The 19,790-nt window shown below is 54.4% G+C and overlaps 1 protein-coding gene across 8 annotated transcripts in view; it reads left to right on the top strand.

Annotated features, from left to right (window-relative positions):
* CUX1 (cut like homeobox 1) overlaps nucleotides 1-19,790 on the top strand; it is a 362,321-nt gene that overhangs the window by 296,576 nt on the left and 45,955 nt on the right. For 5 of the 8 annotated variants that reach the window (XM_037815374.1, XM_037815373.1, XM_037815375.1 and 2 more), the window contains 3 exons: nucleotides 2,000-2,832; nucleotides 4,651-4,816; nucleotides 5,395-5,451. The exons of the other annotated variants lie outside the window; for them this stretch is intronic. In XM_037815374.1, the coding sequence (XP_037671302.1) occupies nucleotides 2,000-2,832; nucleotides 4,651-4,816; nucleotides 5,395-5,451 (1,056 nt within the window). The remainder of the gene's footprint in view (nucleotides 1-1,999; nucleotides 2,833-4,650; nucleotides 4,817-5,394; nucleotides 5,452-19,790) is intronic. 8 annotated transcript variants of the gene reach the window in all.

Here is a 19,790-nt window from a genome sequence, read left to right as displayed (position 1 = left end):
TCACCAACCTTAGAAATTAAAAACTAGCCTATTGACGAAGCGCAGCTGAGAAAGAGTGGGTGAAAAGTAACTTCTTGGCAGCTGCTTTGTGGAACTGAATGTTGCTCGTGAGGTGCTCCCCAGGAGGTCTTCACGGATAAATGGCCCCCCCCTGCGGCCTGCTCAGGATCAGGCTCCGAGATCCCTGAGAGCCGCTTTTCCTGAAGGGAGAATTTCCATCGTTCGGCTTTTTTCCAGTTGAGCTTTGATTGTTTGAGGGGTGGGCCGGGCTGCGGGTGCAGATCAGAGCTTCTGCTGGAGAAGAGACCCCCATGCCCGGACGCCCTGCCCCGGGCTGGCAGCAGGCAGCCCTGACAGCCGGGCCCAGGCCACCACCCAGTGCCCCAGGCTCCCTGCCCGCATGTGCTCATTCAGCGGGTGAGCTCGGTGCCCCTTCTCAGTGCCAGCTGTGCGCTGGGCATAGTCACCTTCTTTCCACCAGCCCAAACTGAATCCCCGCAACAACCTGGAGACAGTCTCTGTTATCCTGTTATCCGGACTCTCAGACTCAGGTTCAGGGTTGAAATACTGTGCCCAAGTTCATTAAATGGTAGACCCCAGATTTAAGCCCAGCTGTCCCTACCCTTGTCCCACCTCTATTGCCATCTGCCTCCTGCCAGTGACCCCAGAACGGTAGGCAGTTGTCTCCATGAGGCCGTACGCCTGACAGTGACGGAGCTTTCCATTCGGCACGATGCTCGTTCTAACCAGTCAGAGTTGAGGTTTAAGCTGCCCGGCTCCTCTGAATCGTTGGCAGGGCAACCCAAGCAGGGGAGCAGAGACATCTGAATCTGGTGTGAAAGGGTTGCTTTGAGATTTGACTCTGCTTATCACCCCTTCCTCCCCCAGCCTCAGTTTTTTCATCCTGTGGGTGCTAGGAGGCACGTGTGGGTGAGGGAAGGGAGGGCTCCGAGAGGACTTTACAGGGGTTGCGTTATGTCAGGCCTCATCAGGCAGCGTTTGGGACAGGTGAAGAGCCAGCTCCCGTAGTGTTCTCCCCCAGCACGGGCATATTACTTGGGGAACACAGGACAGAGTCGGGAAGGTCGTAGAATCCTGAATTACTAGAGCTGGAGCAATCTGCTGGCACACCCAGCCTGTGGTTCTCAACCAGGTCCTCGCTCCCCAGGGTGCCGGGAGCTGGTCCGAAACGCAGGTGTCGGCCCAGCCCCCTTCCCCTCCCAAATCAGGCCCCCCCCCCCGCTGGGACCTGGGCATGTGTATCTTAACAAGCCCAGCAGGTGATTCTGATGCAAGGCCCTGGTGAAAAATCGCTGATCTTGTCTGTCAGCCATCCCCGATTTACAGAGAGGAACAGTGAGGCCTGTAGCTTCCCGAAGTTCAGGGTCCCAGGGCTCCAGGGTCAGGGGTTCCCCACCGACCCTCATTTCCACTGCTCTCCTCCCTGTCCCTCGGTGAGGTTCCATCGCCCATCAGCCCTCCTTATCCACTCCCAAGGAAATCGGAGCTCCCCTAGATCCTGGATCACTAATGCAAATGTGGCCATTAATCATGGGGAGACTGTAGTCTCGCTGCAGTTAACAGAAATGATGTTTCTAGAGTTTGACAGAAGCACTAGAATTATGGAACATAGGACATGAGAAACATTAAGTTTAAGAATCATCAGGGAACACAAGTCCAGGCTGGCATGTCACTGACATGACCGTCAGCGCCCCCCACCCCACCCCCCCAACAAGCCATGTGGCTTGGCTGTGTACTAGAGGGCACCTGGTCACAGCACAGCGATGCTGGTCCGTTATCCCTGCTCAGGCAAGATCCACGAAAGGTTCGTTGATGGGGAAAGAGTTGTTGGAAAAGCAGAGCAGCGTAGCTCTCCTGTACACTCCACCTCTGGTGGTGAGTCGAGTTAGAATGAAGTTGGGGTGAGAGTTGCATGTGCCCAGCCGCAGGGGCGGGCTGCCCGCATCTCACCTCTCACTTCTGTGTTTGCCCCGTGCAGCAGAGCCAGCGCAGCCACCTTCGGCGTCCAGCAGCGGGAGCTCGGACGATGCCATCCGCTCCATCCTGCAGCAAGCCCGCCGTGAGATGGAGGCCCAGCAGGCTGCCCTCGACCCTGCCTTAAAACAAGCACCCCTGTCCCAGACCGACATCGCCATCCTGACCCCCAAGTTGATCGCCACCTCACCCCTGTCGTCGGTGTCCAGCTACTCTCCGCTCGCCATCTCCCTCAAGAAGCCCTCCTCAGCGCCAGATCCCGGCGTCTCTGCCCTGCCGACCCCCACGGCCCCCAAAAAGGAGGCCCAGGAAGCCCCTGGGCTGGAACTCCAGGGAGCGGCGGACACTGCCCAAGGGGTCCTGAGACACGTGAAGAACGAGCTGGGGCGCAGCGGTGTCTGGAAGGACCACTGGTGGAGCACGATCCAGCCCGAGAGGAGGAGCGCCGCCACGGCTTCCGAGGAGGCGAAGGCTGAGGATGCCGGCAGCGGGAAGGAGAGGGTCAGCGGCGGCCAGGCGCGGGCCGAGCGCAGCCAGCTGCAGGGGCCCTCCTCGGCCGAGTACTGGAAGGAGTGGCCCAGTGCCGAGTCCCCCTACTCCCAGAGCTCAGAGCTGAGCCTGACGGGCGCCAGCCGCAGCGAGACACCCCAGAACAGCCCCCTGCCCTCCTCCCCCATCGTGCCCTTGTCGAAGCCCTCCAAACCCTCGGTCCCCCCGCTGACCCCGGAGCAGTACGAGATCTACATGTACCAGGACGTGGACACCATTGAGCTCACCCGGCAGGTCAAGGAGAAGCTGGCCAAGAACGGCATTTGTCAGAGGATATTCGGGGAGAAGGTGAGGGCCTCGAGCGGGGGCTCTGGGTGTCCCATCCCTTCGTCGCTCAGGACGAAATGTATCTAACGCGGAGGATGGGGCCGTCGCCCGTTCCAAAGAACCTGACGTCAGTGCGGTGGCCAGTGTGTGCTCTGGCACCCCGGCCCCGAGTGAGGCCCTCTGCCACCCCTGCCCCTCTTGTAACCTGCCGTTCAGGGGGAGGGTGAAGTCACCACTTGATCAGTAAGGAAACTGAGGCTCGGGGGAGTTAAATCCTCGCCCCAGGCTGGTAGGTGACAAAGTTCAGGGCCGGCCTCGGCTGCCAAGTCCTCAACACCAAAGACAGGGCAGCAGAAAGTTTGGGCTGTAAAGGAGCCACAAACTGACCACACAGAGAGTTGGCCAGTGTTCAGACAGCCACGAGGCACTGACAGGGAGGGCTGCGTCATGCAGACTTGTGTCTCTCTGGAACAGTTCAGAAGGCACCAGGTGTTGTTCCCGCCAGGGTGAGGCGACACCAGCAGGTAGGGCCGCCCAGAGCAGGCCCGGGCCACGGCCCAGAGTCGCCCCTTCCTTCCACCACATCCTTCCGGGATCCTGAAAGCGTGATAGGGTGTGGGTGAGTGTCCAGACCTCCTCTCTTCTCAGCACTTTGATGGTGGCATTTGACCATGCCTGTAAAATATAAACTAAAAATAACACCCCAGTATCGCTTTAGATTAAGTAATGAGTTGTTAAGAGGCGGGCAGCCTTCCTGGGGGCCCCGGGGCTGTGTCAGCAGCGGCCTCCGAGGACCCACCTGAGCCACCACCATCCCCCCCACCAGCCTTGTCCCACCTTCATTTCAACCTTCGAAACATTCTGTGCCGTGGATCTTTGCAACGTCTGATTGGGAACTCTTTGTCCTGATTTTAGAGAAGGTGAAGGGGTGAACAGAGATGAGGCTGAGAATTTAAAGCCCCTTGAAATTTCTAGTCCAGTGTTGTAAAAATATCATTTGAGAAAATCTAAATAGACATTTGTGCTCATGCCTTAAATTTAGCAGAGACTTAATAGAGTTGAACTTGTTTGGCCCATGAATGCGGTTTATTCTGGAACTCGAGAACTTTGCAAAAGAGTGATCGGATGCAGCCCCTGAATATCTCGGGGCTGCATCTGTGTCCTGTGGGGGTGTCTGAGCTATACATATGCATGGCCATATGCGAGCACAGGAAACCTCGGGACGTACATGCAATTTGTCAGTTGTCTGCAGCCGAGATTCACTCCCAGACCAGCTCCCCGCTCCGCACCAGCACACCTCTGGGCCCCCACCTGGAGTGAGATGTGGTCAGGGAGAGCAAACCTTTCCTAAACGCCTGCCTGGCCCTGCACCTGCAAAGGAGCTGTGCTCTGTGCAAACCCCCGACATCTGCCACTCCTACCTTTAAACAGGTCCTTGGCCCCCATACCTCAGCTTTTCCTGGCACCGCCAGGCAGAGAGCAAGGTGGTTCCAAATGCCTCTTGCTCGGGGTGTCCTGACGACAGCCCTGAAGCCTCAGCAGGACCAGGGCCCTGGGACGAGAGCCTCTCCCAGCCTGCCTCACACTGAGAGCTGGGACCTCAGCTCTGGCTGGGCACGTGACCCCTGCAGCAGGACACCAACCCGTGGGGATCCTGGAAGGCTTGTTTCCCACCCCGGGCAGTTGCCACCCACCAAGCTGTGGTTCTGGGCCCAGAAGTCGGCCCTAAAGGCGACCCCTGCATGCTGCCGGGTCTCTGCTGAGCCTCAACAGCTGTGTTTGCATTCACTGCACAAAGCTCAGTTCTGACAGGCGTGTGTCTTTCGGTTGTTCCTCAAGGTGCTGGGCCTGTCCCAGGGCAGTGTCAGCGACATGCTGTCCCGGCCGAAGCCCTGGAGCAAGCTGACCCAGAAAGGCCGCGAGCCCTTCATCCGCATGCAGCTCTGGCTGAACGGCGAGCTGGGCCAGGGCGTCCTGCCCGTCCAGGGGCAGCAGCAAGGGCCAGGTAACGGCTGCCCCGCCCCCCGCTGGGCCCGGGGAGGGGGGTCTCACCCGGAAGGCTGCCAGCCACGCGGGCCCCATTCGCTGGCACTTGGAGCCAGAGAACTGCCCGCCTCCCTCCAAACCTGTTACCATGGGACTGACTTTAGCTGTTAGGAGAGAGAAGACTGTGCCTAGCTAATTTTATAAGCAGCAAGAAAATGAGTTACCAATTAAGAAAATGCTGTTTATGCATAAATAGCTGTAAAAGTCAAGTAGCTAAGGCAGAGAATCGGGAAAGAAAATCAGCCAAGGCCCAGAGGTGGGAGATGCCAGGGAGGTGGCCTCACTTGCTCCCGGGCCTGGGGGGTGGGGGCTGCTCTACACCAGCAGCACGTTGTCTGCCTATACGGACCCCCAGCACCCCAATCTTCTGCTCCAAGGAGTGGGAAATGCCCGTGGGCCTTTGTGGACCCTATGCCCCCAACCCTCCCCCCCAACACACACACACACATACCTCCACCCTTGCTGTGCTCAGGACATTAGAGGCTTTAAACCCTTGGGCTTGTTTCCTCATTTAATTGTGACCTTTTTCTCATTTAGTCCTCCATTCTGTGACGTCACTACAGGACCCCCTCCAGCAGGGCTGTGTGAGCTCAGGTAACTAGCTGCATTCTCTTGGTTTTGTATGAAATGTTTTATTTCCTTTTATGTTTTCTTGTCCTTCTGGTCTGTAGCGGGGAGACTTGCAAGGACCCCTCGCTCTGGGTTTGCTGGGGGTGGGCCTGCTGGTTTCCTACGAGGGAGGAGCCGGCCGGGCAAAGGGCTTTCCTACCACGTCCTTGGTCGCAGCCGTGTCCTTCCATCCGTCTGGTGGGCCCTAAGTGCAGGGCCTTGTGTTCGGGACCAGGGACGGATCCAAGTCAGAGACAGTCTCTGTGCCAGGGCTTACCATCTAGTAGGAGGGGACAGGGTGGGCACGTAGTGCCCCATAGCGGGGTCAGGGGAGGGGCAGATTTGAAACTGCGGTCGTGGGGCGGGAGGAGCTGCGTGAAGGAAGTGGCAGAGGGTCTCCTGGAAGCCACTCCAGGTGGGATGGGAGGACAGAGCCGGCCGTGCTCAGAAGAGCGGGGCTAAGGTTGGAAACACAGCCTGGGACGGGGGGTCGGGGCTGCTTGCCACCAGCAGCCACAGGCCCTGTGGGTCTGTGGGGTCTCCAGTTGGGGCCTCGCTCCTGCCATGAGACCCCTCTCTCGTTCCCTTTGCTCCCGGACCCCTTTCCGTGGCCTCTTCCTGCCCCCTCCCTTGCTGAGCCCGGGATGTAGCAGAGCTGTTCAACCGGCCTCGCGGCACAGCCGGCAGCATCATGAGCCAGTCCTCTTTTTCCCTTTCTTTATTTTTCTAAACATGTTGATTAGTCTCCATATCCCATTGATTCATTGAGAACACAAACAAAGCTAAGTGAGGAGCATGCAGCCCGCCAGCTTGCCAGCGGTTTTACAAGGGAAAGCATGTGCAGGGAGGGGAACAGCTGGGCAGCCGCGGCTGCTGCTGCTCGGGGTAGTCAGCCTCACGCACAGATGCGGCGGGCGGCCGGGGGGCTGCAGCTCCATTCCCGGCGGAGACTTTTTGTGTCTTAGGTGTTCTTTTGATTTTGATCAAAATGGGGACAAAGGCTGTGTCTCACTCGGTTTTCTTGGCTGCACATCTAAATGGAGTGCTGGTCCAGCCACAGAAGGACCAGGTGGAATGCCCGCTTGCTTCGTTTCCGGGTTGGCCAGTTTAATGAGAAAATCCCGAAGCCTCATCCAGCACTGGCTCTCGTTCAAAATGCATGAGGGAAAGTAACGGACATAGCTGTTTATGCTCGAGTTTTGTGGACATTTGTGCGGAAAATGAGTCTCGCCTCCTGCTCTAATGGAAAGTTGGCCTGCCCTTACACTCTCTGAGTATTTGCTGCCCCAGCAGAGGCAGGATCAAACTTGGCAGAATGTGATTAAAACTGTTTCAATCAAAACCCCTTGTTCCCAAATAAAACAGGAAATCTCCCACAGTCCCAGGTCTGTTCCGATCGAGGCCAAAACCTCAGTGTCCGAACAAATCCCTGACGAAGGATTCTTTTGCTTTTTATTGTGTCAGGTAGTCGCCACTGTGCTGGAACGTTCCTGCAACAGACACATTTCCAATCTAGGAAAAACACTCTGGGCTCCTAGGAGGAATGTAAATAGTATTTGTTAAAATAAAGTCATTCAAAACACGTGGGGAGCCTGCGGTTGGAGGGGGAGCACGGAGAAGGCAAGGAGCCTCCGGAGAACTTCCCATCGGACCTTGTGAGGTCCCTGTGTCCTCCTGGCGAGAGGGGAGATGGATTTCCCAGTTCCACCGTTGACAGTCAGCAATGGGGAAACCGCCCAGAGAAACATAATCATGGTGGTGGAGAAAAATGGAAAAAATATTTCTTAAATTGTAGGAAAATTTTAAATGTCGTACATCACGATAGTGACTGAGCAAAACTGTTGCCTTGTGGGATCAGGAAGACTAGAAGGTCCTGGTCAGAATGAAAAGAGAGATTATAGTACACGGTAGTAAGATGGCGGGTGATAGTTTTCCTTAAGTGAAATTTCTTTACTGTCATTGTTAGCTTTTCGAGAACGTGTCTAACAATTAAGGAAGCTGCGCTTTTGGTATACTGAATTTAGATTAGGAAGATCGGATTATTTTATAATGGTGAGTGTTGGTTGAGTCACTGGACTACAGAAGACTCTAGAATCTCTTCCTTGACAGTTTAAAAAAAAAATTAGTTTCGCTGAGGAAGCAGAGTCAAGCAAGGAGGAAAGCCTTCCGGTGCTAGGATTTCCGCAGGATTCCGATCCCCTGCACTCACCATGGCGACAGCGGAATCCTTTCCAGAGGCCTCTGGACTCAGAAGGATGTGCTGTCTGTCCTGGCGGCCACTCAGCAGGGCAGGACCAGGTGGCTGCAGGTAATTGGGGCTCAGGGAGGGAACCCCTCTTCCCAAATACTGGCAGGAAATAGCCAGCACCCGAGAGTCCAGGCCTCCAAACTGGCCTGGCGGCGGACTTTTCTTCCCAGATGCGGAAGTGAAGACCTGCCTTCTGCTGCCTCCTGTAGAAGCTGCAGTCCCATCGCCCTGAAGGTGTGGGCCTTGTGAGCCGGGTCTGGGCTTAGCTGCCGTGGGGACAGGGTGCCCGTAAGGGAGCGGCCTCACCCGTCTAACAGCTAACCGCTCACCCAGGAAGCTCTCTCTGTCAGACCTGCCCATCAGTGCTACGATAAGAGAGAGGTTTCAACTGCATCATCCTTTTATCCTTCTTGGTGGGATGGATAGTCCGAGCCCTGGGGTGGTAAGGGAAGTTGAGGCTGTTTTTGGCCACTGGGATCCCCGGTGACCCAGGTGTCGCTTTTCCCTGGAAGCTGACGGGGCCTGGACAAAGAGTAAGGTGAACAGAGGGTTCTGGGCAATTACAGAGTAACTTAAAAAAATTTTTTTCGAAGTATAAACTTGAGATCGGTTACCCATTAAGGTATCTCCTATTAGTCAACGTTTCTATTTAGTGGTAAGCAAACATTTGGGGGTTGGCTTCTTTCAAAGTCCCCGGTGGCCTGGAGGGGAGAGGAGCTGGCAGGGGAGGGGTGGTGTTCACAGCCCGGGCCCTCTCTGATCTAATCTGGAAAACTTCAGTTGAAGATGGTCCTTGGGGGTTGATTCTGAGTCTCCCTTCTGTTTGCCTTCCATTCCGGGCATAATCATTCCTCAGTGACCTCACACTGCTCAGCAATAGCCACTTCCAGGGGAACAGAAAGAAGGTTCTAGAAGGAGAAGGGAGGGGCTGACAAGACTTGTGTTTTCAGAGTGTGGCCTGCAGTCATTGCTCATCAGTTAGCAATTTTTTCCAAGAAAAGAGAACTTTGAGATATTCTTGAAGTTGCATGTGTAGGTTGGTAGCTGGATAAAGGGATTGTGATCTGTCAAACCATTGGATAATTTTTTTCCCCTTTTTCCTTCTTTAAAACTCATTTCATGGTCACAGTTCCATCAGGTCCTTAATCTTTTTACCCCTAGGGAAGGATGGAGACAAAAGACAACTCTAAACGGGGAAGAGAAAAGGGAAAGGACCAGAGATGATCCTGGCTGTGACGTTCATCATGACTTTATAGAGAGTTGATAGAGAAGAGTTAGTTGCCCAATACCCTGAGCCTCGTAGTTTTTAATACGGGAGCATTTCATTACTGTAGCTAACAAGCTGTTATGACTCCGCTCACAAACCAGATGCAGGTGCCTTATTGTAAGCTGCACAAGTGAAAGCGTGATCCAGTCACCTTGGCTCAGTCATAAGACATCCAACTCCTTCCTGGGTCGGTCAGGAACTGCAGGTTCCCAGCCTTCTCCAGCCGTGGAGAATTAGATGGCTCCATTCGCTGTTCTCCATCAGGGAATGGCAGCTGTCTCTTTGGGAAGACAGCTGCAGCCGTCCATCTCCGGCCTGGGTGGTCTCGATGTGCCGCTTCCTGGATGTGACAGCCGCAGGCCCAGGAGGTTCTCATGGCCATGGCACCTCTGCTGAGGCCAAGCTGATGGGCCTGTCCCATGAGCGTCGGGGCTTTCCATTAGTGCCCACCACATCGCCCAGGGCTTTGGTGCTCCGAACTCTGCAGTAGGGTGCTGACGTGTCTTCTCAACCCTAATGACTAAAGGTCAGGATGGGACATCTGGCTGGCATGCTCTTAGGCAAAGGGGGTGCCAGTGGCACCCCAGAAAATTTCATGCTCATGTCTGGGGCAGGCAAGCTCCTTGGTCAATGCCCTAGACTAGATCTTTTTGTTTTTTTCTCTTGTCTGTCATCAGAATTTATTAGTACAGGTAGCTCGTTGGTTCTCCCAAATGGAATCATCCCAACCCTTGTTTATTTTGAATAGCTGAAAAGATTTGTACCTAAGACAACATAGACAACATAGACCACAGACAACAGATCAAAAACAAAAGAAAATTCTGGAAAGCTGCCCACAGATTGGAAAGTGCCGTGCAGAGCACTTGAGAAGCATCTCTTCCTGAGCAGGTGGGCCTTGCTCGCCATTTGGTTTGGGGGTTCAGTCTTCGGCCACCCACTCGGCTGTAAATATGGTGGCTCAGAAAGAGCTAAGGGCCCCCATTCACTGCTTGCTTTCTTGGTTGTAACCTGCAGTGGGACACTTTTATTTTAACAAGAGTGGCTCGGACGAGTCACTCTCCACTTCCAGCTCTGAACCGACAGGTTTCTGTTTCCAGACAACCTGCCTTCCTGTTGGCTGTCCTCTGGCCTGGGGGTGCCGGGCCACGGGGAGACCCCGTGGGACTGCAGGAGCCAGGAGACGGGCTGGGCCAGGAAGGGCGAACAGGTTGGGGAGGAGAATCTTCCAGGTGGCGGGCTCGGCAGGGGCAGAGGCTCAGAGGCATGTGTGGAGGTGTGAGGAGGCCACAGAACCTTTGAGACAGGTGAAGCCATCAGCAGCCCCAAATTCAGAGACCTTTTTTACCCCTTAGAGTGACAGTAATGGGTGATGGAAGGGTCTGGCTTTTCTTTTTGTAGAATACTGTTGATACTGCTGCCTTGAGATTTGTAAATAAGAAGGAAATTGTGGGTGGTCAAGAAAGAAAGGCTCTCCCAGCGCCTTCAGGGGTCCTCGGTGACCCGCCCCAGACAGCACTGAACCCCAGGCCCTCAGCCTGCCGCAGTCGACGTGGGGCCTGATGTTCTCGCTGTCACGTGCTGAAGAGATCGCAGCTCAGAGGCTGGAGAACACTTTGGGAGGTGAGGGGAGAAATCGCTCATCTAAGAACTAAGCAGGGGCCACGGATCATGACCAGGGAAAAGAGCGTTCTCCGCTTGACCACATCCCCAGGCTGGACACCCAGCAGTGAGGACTTGAGGGTGCTGGCCAGAGCTCTCTGGAACGGCCACGGCAGCAGCAGCTGAGTGGGCCTCAGGCCGGCCAGACAGTCCAAGAGGGACCGTCAGGGCCACGGACTGGGCCTCACGAGGCCTCAGAGAACATTCTTGGAAAGCAAAAACGATGCAGTGGGAGGATGGGTGCACCGGACAGTGGGCAACAGTAGCCCGGGGCCCAAATGGCAGGGGTGAGGAGGCTGCAGATCGGGGGGCACGTGTGCCCCAGAGCCAGCCAGGAACTGAGCTGAAGGCAGAGCTGGGGAACAAACACCTCCTGCATCCTAGGGTTGAGGGCTCGCTTTACTTTCCCTGGCATAAGGATCCTACACTTATGTTACCTGCAATCAACTCCCTTCAGAAATTTCAACCTGACCTTGGCTGAGCCAAGGTAAAAAGAGATTTGGTTGGGCTGCCGCTGACCCTTCAAGAGAGACGGTCCCCAGGCCGCTGGAGGTGGCAGCTGGGGCCCCACACACCTCAGCAAAGGAGGATGCACCTCTCAGAAGCCCACGTGAGACGGGACTTAAGATCACCTGTATCCTAAGTGGAAAACCCGTTTATCGCCTGTGTGTGTGAGCAGCTTTTTGCTCTCTCCAAGCCATTCCGGACGTTTCTGGGATGCATGTTGGGAAGCGCCAGGGATCCTGAAACTGCTATATTAACACATCAGGGCCGAGGGAGCGTGGCAGGCCCTTCCTCTCCCGTGATGAGGGGTGGGGCAGGCCCGCCAACCCCATCCCCCTCAGCACAGGCGACACCTGCAGATCCTACAGAGGCGTCCCCAGGGGCGGCCAGCTCCTGCGCGGGGCAGCCCACTCGATGTGTTCAAAGCCACCACTGTCCTCACGAGTGAGGAGGGACCCTACACAGGCCTCCAGCCTCCACCACAGCCACCCCAGAGCCCCGGCTCCTTGCACCAAGTCACAGCAGCTCCGGAGAGGCTGGTCCGTCACGAGCCTGTCCCCAAGGTCTCTGTTCCTAGAGCGGGATTCGTCCCTCTGCTTTACTAAAAAGGGCAGAGAGTATTAGAGTAGCCAGAGAAAGATTAGTTGACTTTATTTTTAAATTACAATTTGTGAGGTTTTTTTAATAAGTACTATGCCCGTGGTTACAAAACATAAGTTTTAAATAGGACTTACGCCCTTTTTTAAAAATAAGCCTCCTTTCCTCTTTGTCTCCCGACCCAGTTGTCCTCACAGAGGAACTGTCCCCAGTCTCTTGTCCATCCTTCAGAGATGGCCAGAGCTGCCAGGTGCTTGTTCCACACAGACGGGCACGAGGGGTACTCGAGCTCCAAGCCTGGCTCTTTTTGCTGAGGGACACATGTTGGGAACGTTTCTGAGTCAGTGCATAAAGAATTTCGTCCTCTCTTTTACAGCTACAAGGCTTCCCTTTGTCGGGATAGACCATACTGTATTTAAGCAGTCACTGCTGGTGGACCTCTAGATGTATTTTCAGAGCACAGCCGGGGCAGCCGGCTGGAGCGGTGCGTCCGAGCAGACAGCCGAGAGCTGACCTGCCTCTGCACTCTGACCGTGCAGCCCTGAGCGAGTGACTAGAACTCTCTGGGCCTCTGTTTCTGCTTCTATAAAGTGGGAACCTGAAGCAACTACCTCCGAGACTGATGGAGGCATGAACGAGTCGGTGTAGAAACGCCCCCAGAAAACAGGTGGCACAGAGCGGTGCTATTTAAGTGACTGACCGCCACCACTGCGGCTAGTGCCACCGGGGGCCATTTTACGTGTGCATGGAGATCTGTAGGGTGATGCGTGCGCACTCGGGCAATGCTGGTGCTCTAGCTTTGCAGCTGAACGGAGGGAAGGCTTCCCCGTCTGGCCGCTCACTCCTTTGTGCTGGGGTGGGGGTGGAGGGGTGCTGGCTCCAGGGTCAGGTGACAGATGACCCACCCGCAGTTCTCCAGGGCCTTGGCTTCTGTGCAATGCCATCCATCTTTGGAAGGTGCTTGTCCTTCTGCCTGTCCTTAAAGTTGACCCAGAGTCTTGAGCTTTAGGAATAAGATCACAGGTCAGGTTCATCACTGGAGCCATCAGGGGCAAAGTAGCACAGAACTGGGCCACTGGGTCTTGAAACGGTGTGACTGGTGGCCTGGGCAAGTGGTAAAAGCAACTCACTCACAGTCCTTTGGGTCAGTTTGCCTGAAACCGAGTCCTCCCTGGGGACCTCCATGCTGGAACCCCTCATCTCCCCTCTTGGAGGAGGGCTGGACAGGCCCTCGCCACGGGGCCTCTGGTCACCCCTCCGCTCTCCCCATCCAGGCTTTCTTGGGAAAACAGACCTTACGGCACATTGGGCACTGAGTACACAACGCAGAAGTAGGTCATAAGAGCAAACGAGGATGTAGGTTTTCAAAGGTGTAGGCCTAGGGAAGGGATGAAGGATGTTGGAATGCCTAAAATCCCCAGGTGATTTCAGAACGAGGCAGGAGAAATGAGGAAACTCCTGTATTTCATCTTGTATGTGCCAGGCACAGGGTCGTATACTGTTAACACTTACCTCTGGAGTCCTTAAAATAGTAGAAATCCCTTCCCCCTTCTTAGGGACTGAGGAAACCGGGGCTCAGGGATGAGAGGTGACTTACCCCGGGTCAGGAGGGGGAGGTAGGGGGGGCCCACAGTCCTTGGAGGAACCCAGGGGCACCCAGGTCCCAAGCGGCCAGCCCCTCCAGGCAAGTCTCCTCCAGCCCTGAGAACGTGGCACCTCCCCAAGTGGCCACACTTCAAAACAAGGCTCAAAACTGGGTTCAGATCTGAGTGGACAAATTTAAAAACTCAGGGGCAGCAAGATAAAGCAAACGACTGATGGAAAATCAGATGCCTTCGTCACCCTGGGCTGCAGCTCCCAGGTTTCATCCAGGGAGCTGGCGGCGGGGTGGGGCGTCATTGCCTGCATCGGATGTAGGTTTATGACCCATTGGGCACACGATAGAGGGGACATGCTTCTTGGAAACCCTTTCCCATGTAAATTCAAGGAAAATACACGCAGTGGCCCGCAGCCCTTTCCTTTCCGCCCTTCAGCTGTCCTGCCCTCCTCCCTGCCAGGGCCAGAACCAGCCCGGTACCCCAACCCCCAGCCCCATGGCACTGGTCCTGGGGCCACACTCAGGCCCCCTGGGGGGCTTAAGAGGGAGACCCCCCTGGCACCGTGCTGGATACAGTGGGAGTGAGCCAGGAGCCTTCCTTCCCCGGCTCCATCTTGAGTGTGTGTTTTGTTCATCCCTTTGGAACTGAATTCCTAAATATAGGCCGCGTCTGAATTGGCAGGTGTTGGGTTTGTCCTTTACCAGAGGGCCAAAATTAGCCTGTCGTTTGGCACCTAAATAAAGCAGCCAAACTACCTTTGTACTAACTTTGCACTTAGGAGGTACTGGAGTGACAGCATTTTATTTGATAAGGAAACTTTTATGTGAGCTGAAGCAGCACCTCCGAAGGCAAGAGGCTGGGGGTGGGGGGGACACGCCAAGCCCCGAAGGACCCCTCCTCTCCCAGTTAGACCTTCCCGTTCCCAAGTTAAGGTCAGTTTGTTTCACGTGATTTAAATACCTCAGGAAATTGGAAAAGAGGATCAATACGCCACCAACAGAGCGCTCTGAGAGGACTGATTTGGGGGGTATCTGTCCAGAGTGCCTGACGCTGGGTTAGCAGTGGGGCTCCCCAGGGGCAGTCAGAAGATGTTATAATCAATTACCACATCATAACACTGATGTATGATAATTACTGAGTGTTTCTCCCGAGATAGTGCAGCATTTGGCTGGGATGCCGTTCCTTCATGGTCCACTGCCTGATTAATATGCAAATAATAGGCTGATTGCATGATGAATGCAGAAAAGGAGTTCGCCGATAACGGGAGCACTGAAGCGGGAAGATGATAAATTACTTTTACTGACTGTCCTACATTAAGTACCCTTTCTCAACACTTTCATCACAAATTAAGTAAAGCAGTATGGAGAGATTAGGAGGATGTGTAAAATAATGTACCTTAATTGCTTTTCTGATACCATTGCATAAAACAAAAATGTCACTTGGCCCTGCTCAGCAAGGCCTGGGGCCTGGGTGGGGCCAGAAATTGGTTCCCTCACCTGTGCAAGGTTTTGGAGCTGCGAGGCAGCCCGTCACCCTGGCATGTCGGACTGGCTGCAGTCCTGGGCTCCTAAGGAACATTCCATCAGAGCCCTAACATTGCCCACCCGCCAGGTGGCAGCTCCTGGGGCAGACACCATGTCCTGTGCACAGATGGGCCCTGAAGCCTGCTGTCCACCAGGTACCTGGGGAAAGGAGAGCTTCCAGGCTGCCGGCCTAGAAGGCTCCGACAGAAAACAGGACTTAAAACCACCTTCTAGCCCCTCTGCCCTTAGAAAGATTAATTCCACCATCAGAATGGTGGCATGAGCCACCCACCAGGGAGAATAACCAGCAGTGAGGGGTGGGCAAGTTTCCCCAGACAGAAACGAACCAGGAGGAAAAAGAAAGGACGTGCAAGCACATACACACACCCGCTCACACTTGTGTTTAATCTTTGATTACAGCAAAGCAATTTAACTAGAGAGTTTGTTTTTTCCCACCTCAGTAATGTATATTTAGACTGTTTGTATGACATACGTTTTCTCTGAATGCACAGGAACGCGTTGGTAAGTGTTCCTACACACAGCTGGTTCAGTAATAAGGTTATTGAAGGTAATTTGGACGCATTATTTCTAAATCAGTGTGGATTTGTAGGAAATCTGGGAACAGGGAGCATCGTGTGCTGCTGAAGCCGAGCCAACTGTGTCGCCAAGTATCGCTTGAGCAATCTTGCCAGACTCTTGAGTTCACTATAAAGATTGAATTGTAATTTAAGGAGGGTTTTTAATTTTTAATATTTCCAAACTCTGCTTGTGACGAGCTTATTTCCTTAAGAGCTTATAGAAGGATACACAGGAAAAACAGTGATCCCTGGGGGAGGGCACGGCTGTCCTCCGGGTCCCGTGCTGGACCTGCTCAGAGGCCAAGCTGGGGCTGCGGGAGGAGTGGCCTGGTCTCCACATTTTCGGTCCACACAGAATTCCTACAGTTCTCTTCCCTAGCGTACTTCCCCAGTTTGGGAAGAAGGAAAAGAGGAGAGTGGAAAACATCCCCAAAGTGCTGGATTGCACCTGGTGGTCACTGATGGGAGAGCGGAAGCCTGTCGATCTTGGGAGTGAATTCCCCACGGCAGTACCTGCAGTGTTTCTTGCGTCCCCGTCCTGCCCGCCGGGTGCTGCGGTGAGGGTGGTCCAGCTCCCACTGGCCTGCGTGCCGGCCTCTCACACACCCATGCCCAGGCGCACACACCCCAGCACTCGCTACGCCAGGGACCTCAGGCTCATCTGATCTGTCTTGACTTTGGTCCCAGCAGGGGGTGGGGTGCATGGATATTTTGAGAGAGGGGAGCACATTGCTCTGACATTTTATAGAAGGAAAAACCAACTGAGGTGCTGGCTTCCTTTCCTGGGCCCAGCAGACATCCCGACCCAGCCTCCCTGGCTCCTCCCAGGCCTCCCCTGACCCCACAGCACTGTTCCACCCCCGCCCCAGCCCTCCCCAGGTTACCCCTTTCTGCTATGGACAGAAAAGTGATTCATTAGGTTTGCTCAAATTTTCCTTGATTTAAGGCCTTGCCAGGGTTCGCTGAGGGCCAAGGAGTGGCTGCTACCCCAGGGGCAGGCCAGGAGGGTGGGCCCTGCCTGGGCCTGGGTTGGGGGGCTGCTTCGCTGCGTGGCGCTGCCACTTGCTCGGGAGTGGACCTTCCTCAGGAGGGAAGAAGGCCGGCCCGGGGCCCTCAGGAATTGGACCTGCGGGTGAGGCTCTCTCCCGACTGGCTGGTTGGAGTCAGGTGTGGGCACCTGGCCTTTGTGGAAAGAAGACTGCTTTGTGATTTGGTCACTTTGGCTTCTTCTCTGATGTGCCTTGGTAGGTTGTTAGATTATTTTTTTGTTTCTTTCTCAGTAGAGAGATGTGTAGTGCAGAAACTTCCGGAGTGTCTCTGTGACATCTATTAAAGTATCCATAGATTTTGTTTCAAGCTGCTGCTCATCAGCCAAAATATCACTCTGTCTCAAAAACGCTCCCTGCTGTTATGTTGGTTGTGCCCAGCAGAGATATTTGACTCTAGAAGCATGGCAGATCCTTCCAGAAAGGTATCCGCTAGTAGATTGAAAGGCAAAGTCTGGGGACCGACGAGCCCCTTGGAGCTGCCACCGCAGAAGAAAAGTATGGAGTTCAGAAATAGCAGAACGGGTCGCACAAGCGGGTCTCGTGTTCCTGTGTGGCACCGGCCTTGCCAGTTTGTGACTAAAACACAGGAGGCCACACCTGGGTCACTTTTCCCACTGATGCAGAGAGACCTTCGGGCCTCTTCCAGGTGAGCAGTGTGTCCTCTCCACGTGGCGACACGGGCTTGGTGTGATCTCCTCGGGCTCCCCTGACCCCAGGACACAGCACTGGGCACTTCAGACCCACTATCCCATCCCTGCCCTGGACAGCTCTCAGGGCCCCGCGCCCATGCCCTTCCCTTTTCTTTTCCTTGTGGTCGATTCGCCCGCTCACCTCTGTCCGTGCCAGGCTGTGATCAGGCCGCGCCCAGCCCCTGCTTGCAGCCTCCTATTCATCTTCTCCTTTCATATTCTCCCTCGTCTCGCCTGTCTCTCTGTGCTTGTCTGTCTTTGTAAACGCTTGGAATTTCCCGGCTTGGCATGGACGCAGAGCCCAACCTATGGACACAATGAAAAGTGGTGCATCGGACCAGCCACCAGTTAAATGATGTTTGGGTTCTTGTCAGAATGTCACAGAGTCCCCTGTCATTTTGTTTCAGCAACTTGTCCTTCCGAATGCGCGGTTCGCCTTATGGCAGGCCAGCAGTAAAAATGTCACTTACAATAATTACTTTTTGGTGAAAATGCTTGCTGACTTCCTACCTTCAAGCTGTTTTTTACACAGTGGGGAGATAATAAGAAACAACTTTATCCTGACTGCTCAAATGAACGCTAAATGGAATTTGGGTTTTTATTACTGCAGAGAGAGGGCCAGGTATGGAAATTTAAGCAGTGGATCGGATAAACTGCAGAGAGATTTGTCCCTGAAAATTACGGCGGCTGTGCATTCTCAATTGGCTTCTATTGAAAACCTAAGGCAGCTGTTGTTTGCCTGCTGTTCAGGAATTTAATATTTTTCGTAATCTCTTTAGAGTTCCTGAATGCCTTGTGTATTTCAGAGGACCCTGAGTCACTGTCTTTGCCTTCCGTGGCTTACTAACCAAGCTACTCTTATGCAAGACTTGAAGCCTTGTAATGGATCACTTTTTAAATGTCACACCTTACTGTTGCTGCATAGCTGGGCTTTTAAAATCTGGAAATGACTTGTTTTCAGTTGTCCCAAGCCCACGGGCTGCAGACTCCTAGAAAGCAAGGTTTTTGTCTAATTTCTCCTTTATCCCCAGTGGCCTAGTAGGGTGCATGACACCAAGCAGGTGCTTTTAAGGTGAATGAATGAAGGACGAGAAGGCAGGCCATCATGATTCAGAATCACTGTGGTCCTTAGTAGATGTCTGGACAGGGAAACACCGAGACATCCCTCTCCTGATGTAGCCAGGACCCCGGGTCCGTCCGTGCGAAGTGAGCACATCGCACTGCCTGCCTGAGCCTCTGCTCCTCGCCTGGAGGGTGGGCGGCTGGGAGCCTCGGTTGAAACCCTGTGGAATCACCCTCAGCACACTCGACCTTGATGCGCTTCGGTTCCCTCCCTGGTCCCGTATGGCTCTCTGCGGCTTCTCATGTTCCTGAGGCTTGTGCCCAGAAGGCAGGCCCACTGGCTCGGCCGCTGATGGCCGTGGGGCCGCCGGGCACTGTGGGCACCACCCACGGGACAGGTGGGCAGTTTAGAACATGGAGTACCTGGTAGCGCCCGGCTGTGTAACTCTGGGCACGATGGCTCCTCTCGGTAAGCTGAGGGCAGTGAAGGTGCCCACCTCGCGGGACTGGGTTCTTTGATTCACGTGAACCTCAGCACAGGCCTGGCACACGTAAGTGCACAGTGAACGGCACCTTAAGTAGTGGCTGCTCTTAGCACGAGGATGATAAAATGTGGCCTCTTATCCTCCTCCTGCAGTGTGCCCCCCGAAGTAAGTGCCCCCCACACGCCCGGTCACTCGGTGTGCCGAGGCGTCTCAGCAATTGCTTGTGAGTCGGCGTATTTCTCCCCATCCCCACTGTGCCCTCTTCCAGGCTGCCCTCTGCCTTCACCGGGGTGACACCACAGCCCCCGGAACCTCCCGGCTCAGGCTTGCTGTCTGCGAGTTCAGTCTCTGCTGAAACCACAGGGCACTCATCTGCTTTCTGACCTTTGAAAATTTAGGTCTATAATATTTTAAATGTAAAGAAAATTGTAGAATAATGTAGTGAGCAACATGTACCTATTTCCCAGCTTTATCCAACCTTAATTTTTAATTGTAATTTAATCCTATATTTTTTATAAGAAATAAAACATTGAAGATAAGAGTTGACACCCCCCTCCCTAACCTCATTCCTTCTTGAAGTAAACTGCCTGTCCCGAATGTGCTGGTTATCATTCTTTCACGTGATTTTATACCCTCGCTATTATCCGAGTAGCTAGTCATAATGTGTAGTACTGGTGCGCCAGCTCTCCGACTTGACACAAATGTTACACTCTGTTTCCTTCTGTGTCTTGACTTTTTGGCACATTGTTATGCTTTGGGTGTGGATACCGTGGCTCCAGCTCTTACCTTCTCACTGCCGTTCCCGGGCTGGGGATGTAGCATGAATATGCCCTGCTGTGGCCCCTGGCTTTCTGGTGGTGACAGGGGTCCCAGGCTCTTGCTGTTTCGGACAAGGCCTCAGCCAACCCTCTCGAGTCCACCTTGAGTCTCCAGAAGAAGTGAGTGGTTGGCCCATCCTTGTGCATGGGCGGCTCCCGGTTGCACGGGGATCGAATCACAGACGTGTCCCCCGAGCCGGCCTCAGGCCCCACACAGCCCAGTCCCCAACCCTGCCCTCCCTGCCTC

Source organism: Choloepus didactylus, chromosome 21 (assembly GCF_015220235.1).
Source record: "Choloepus didactylus isolate mChoDid1 chromosome 21, mChoDid1.pri, whole genome shotgun sequence".
Lineage (NCBI taxonomy): Eukaryota > Metazoa > Chordata > Mammalia > Pilosa > Megalonychidae > Choloepus > Choloepus didactylus.
Note: the sequence above shows the minus strand (reverse complement) of the source record. Positions and strands in the feature narration are given on the sequence as shown.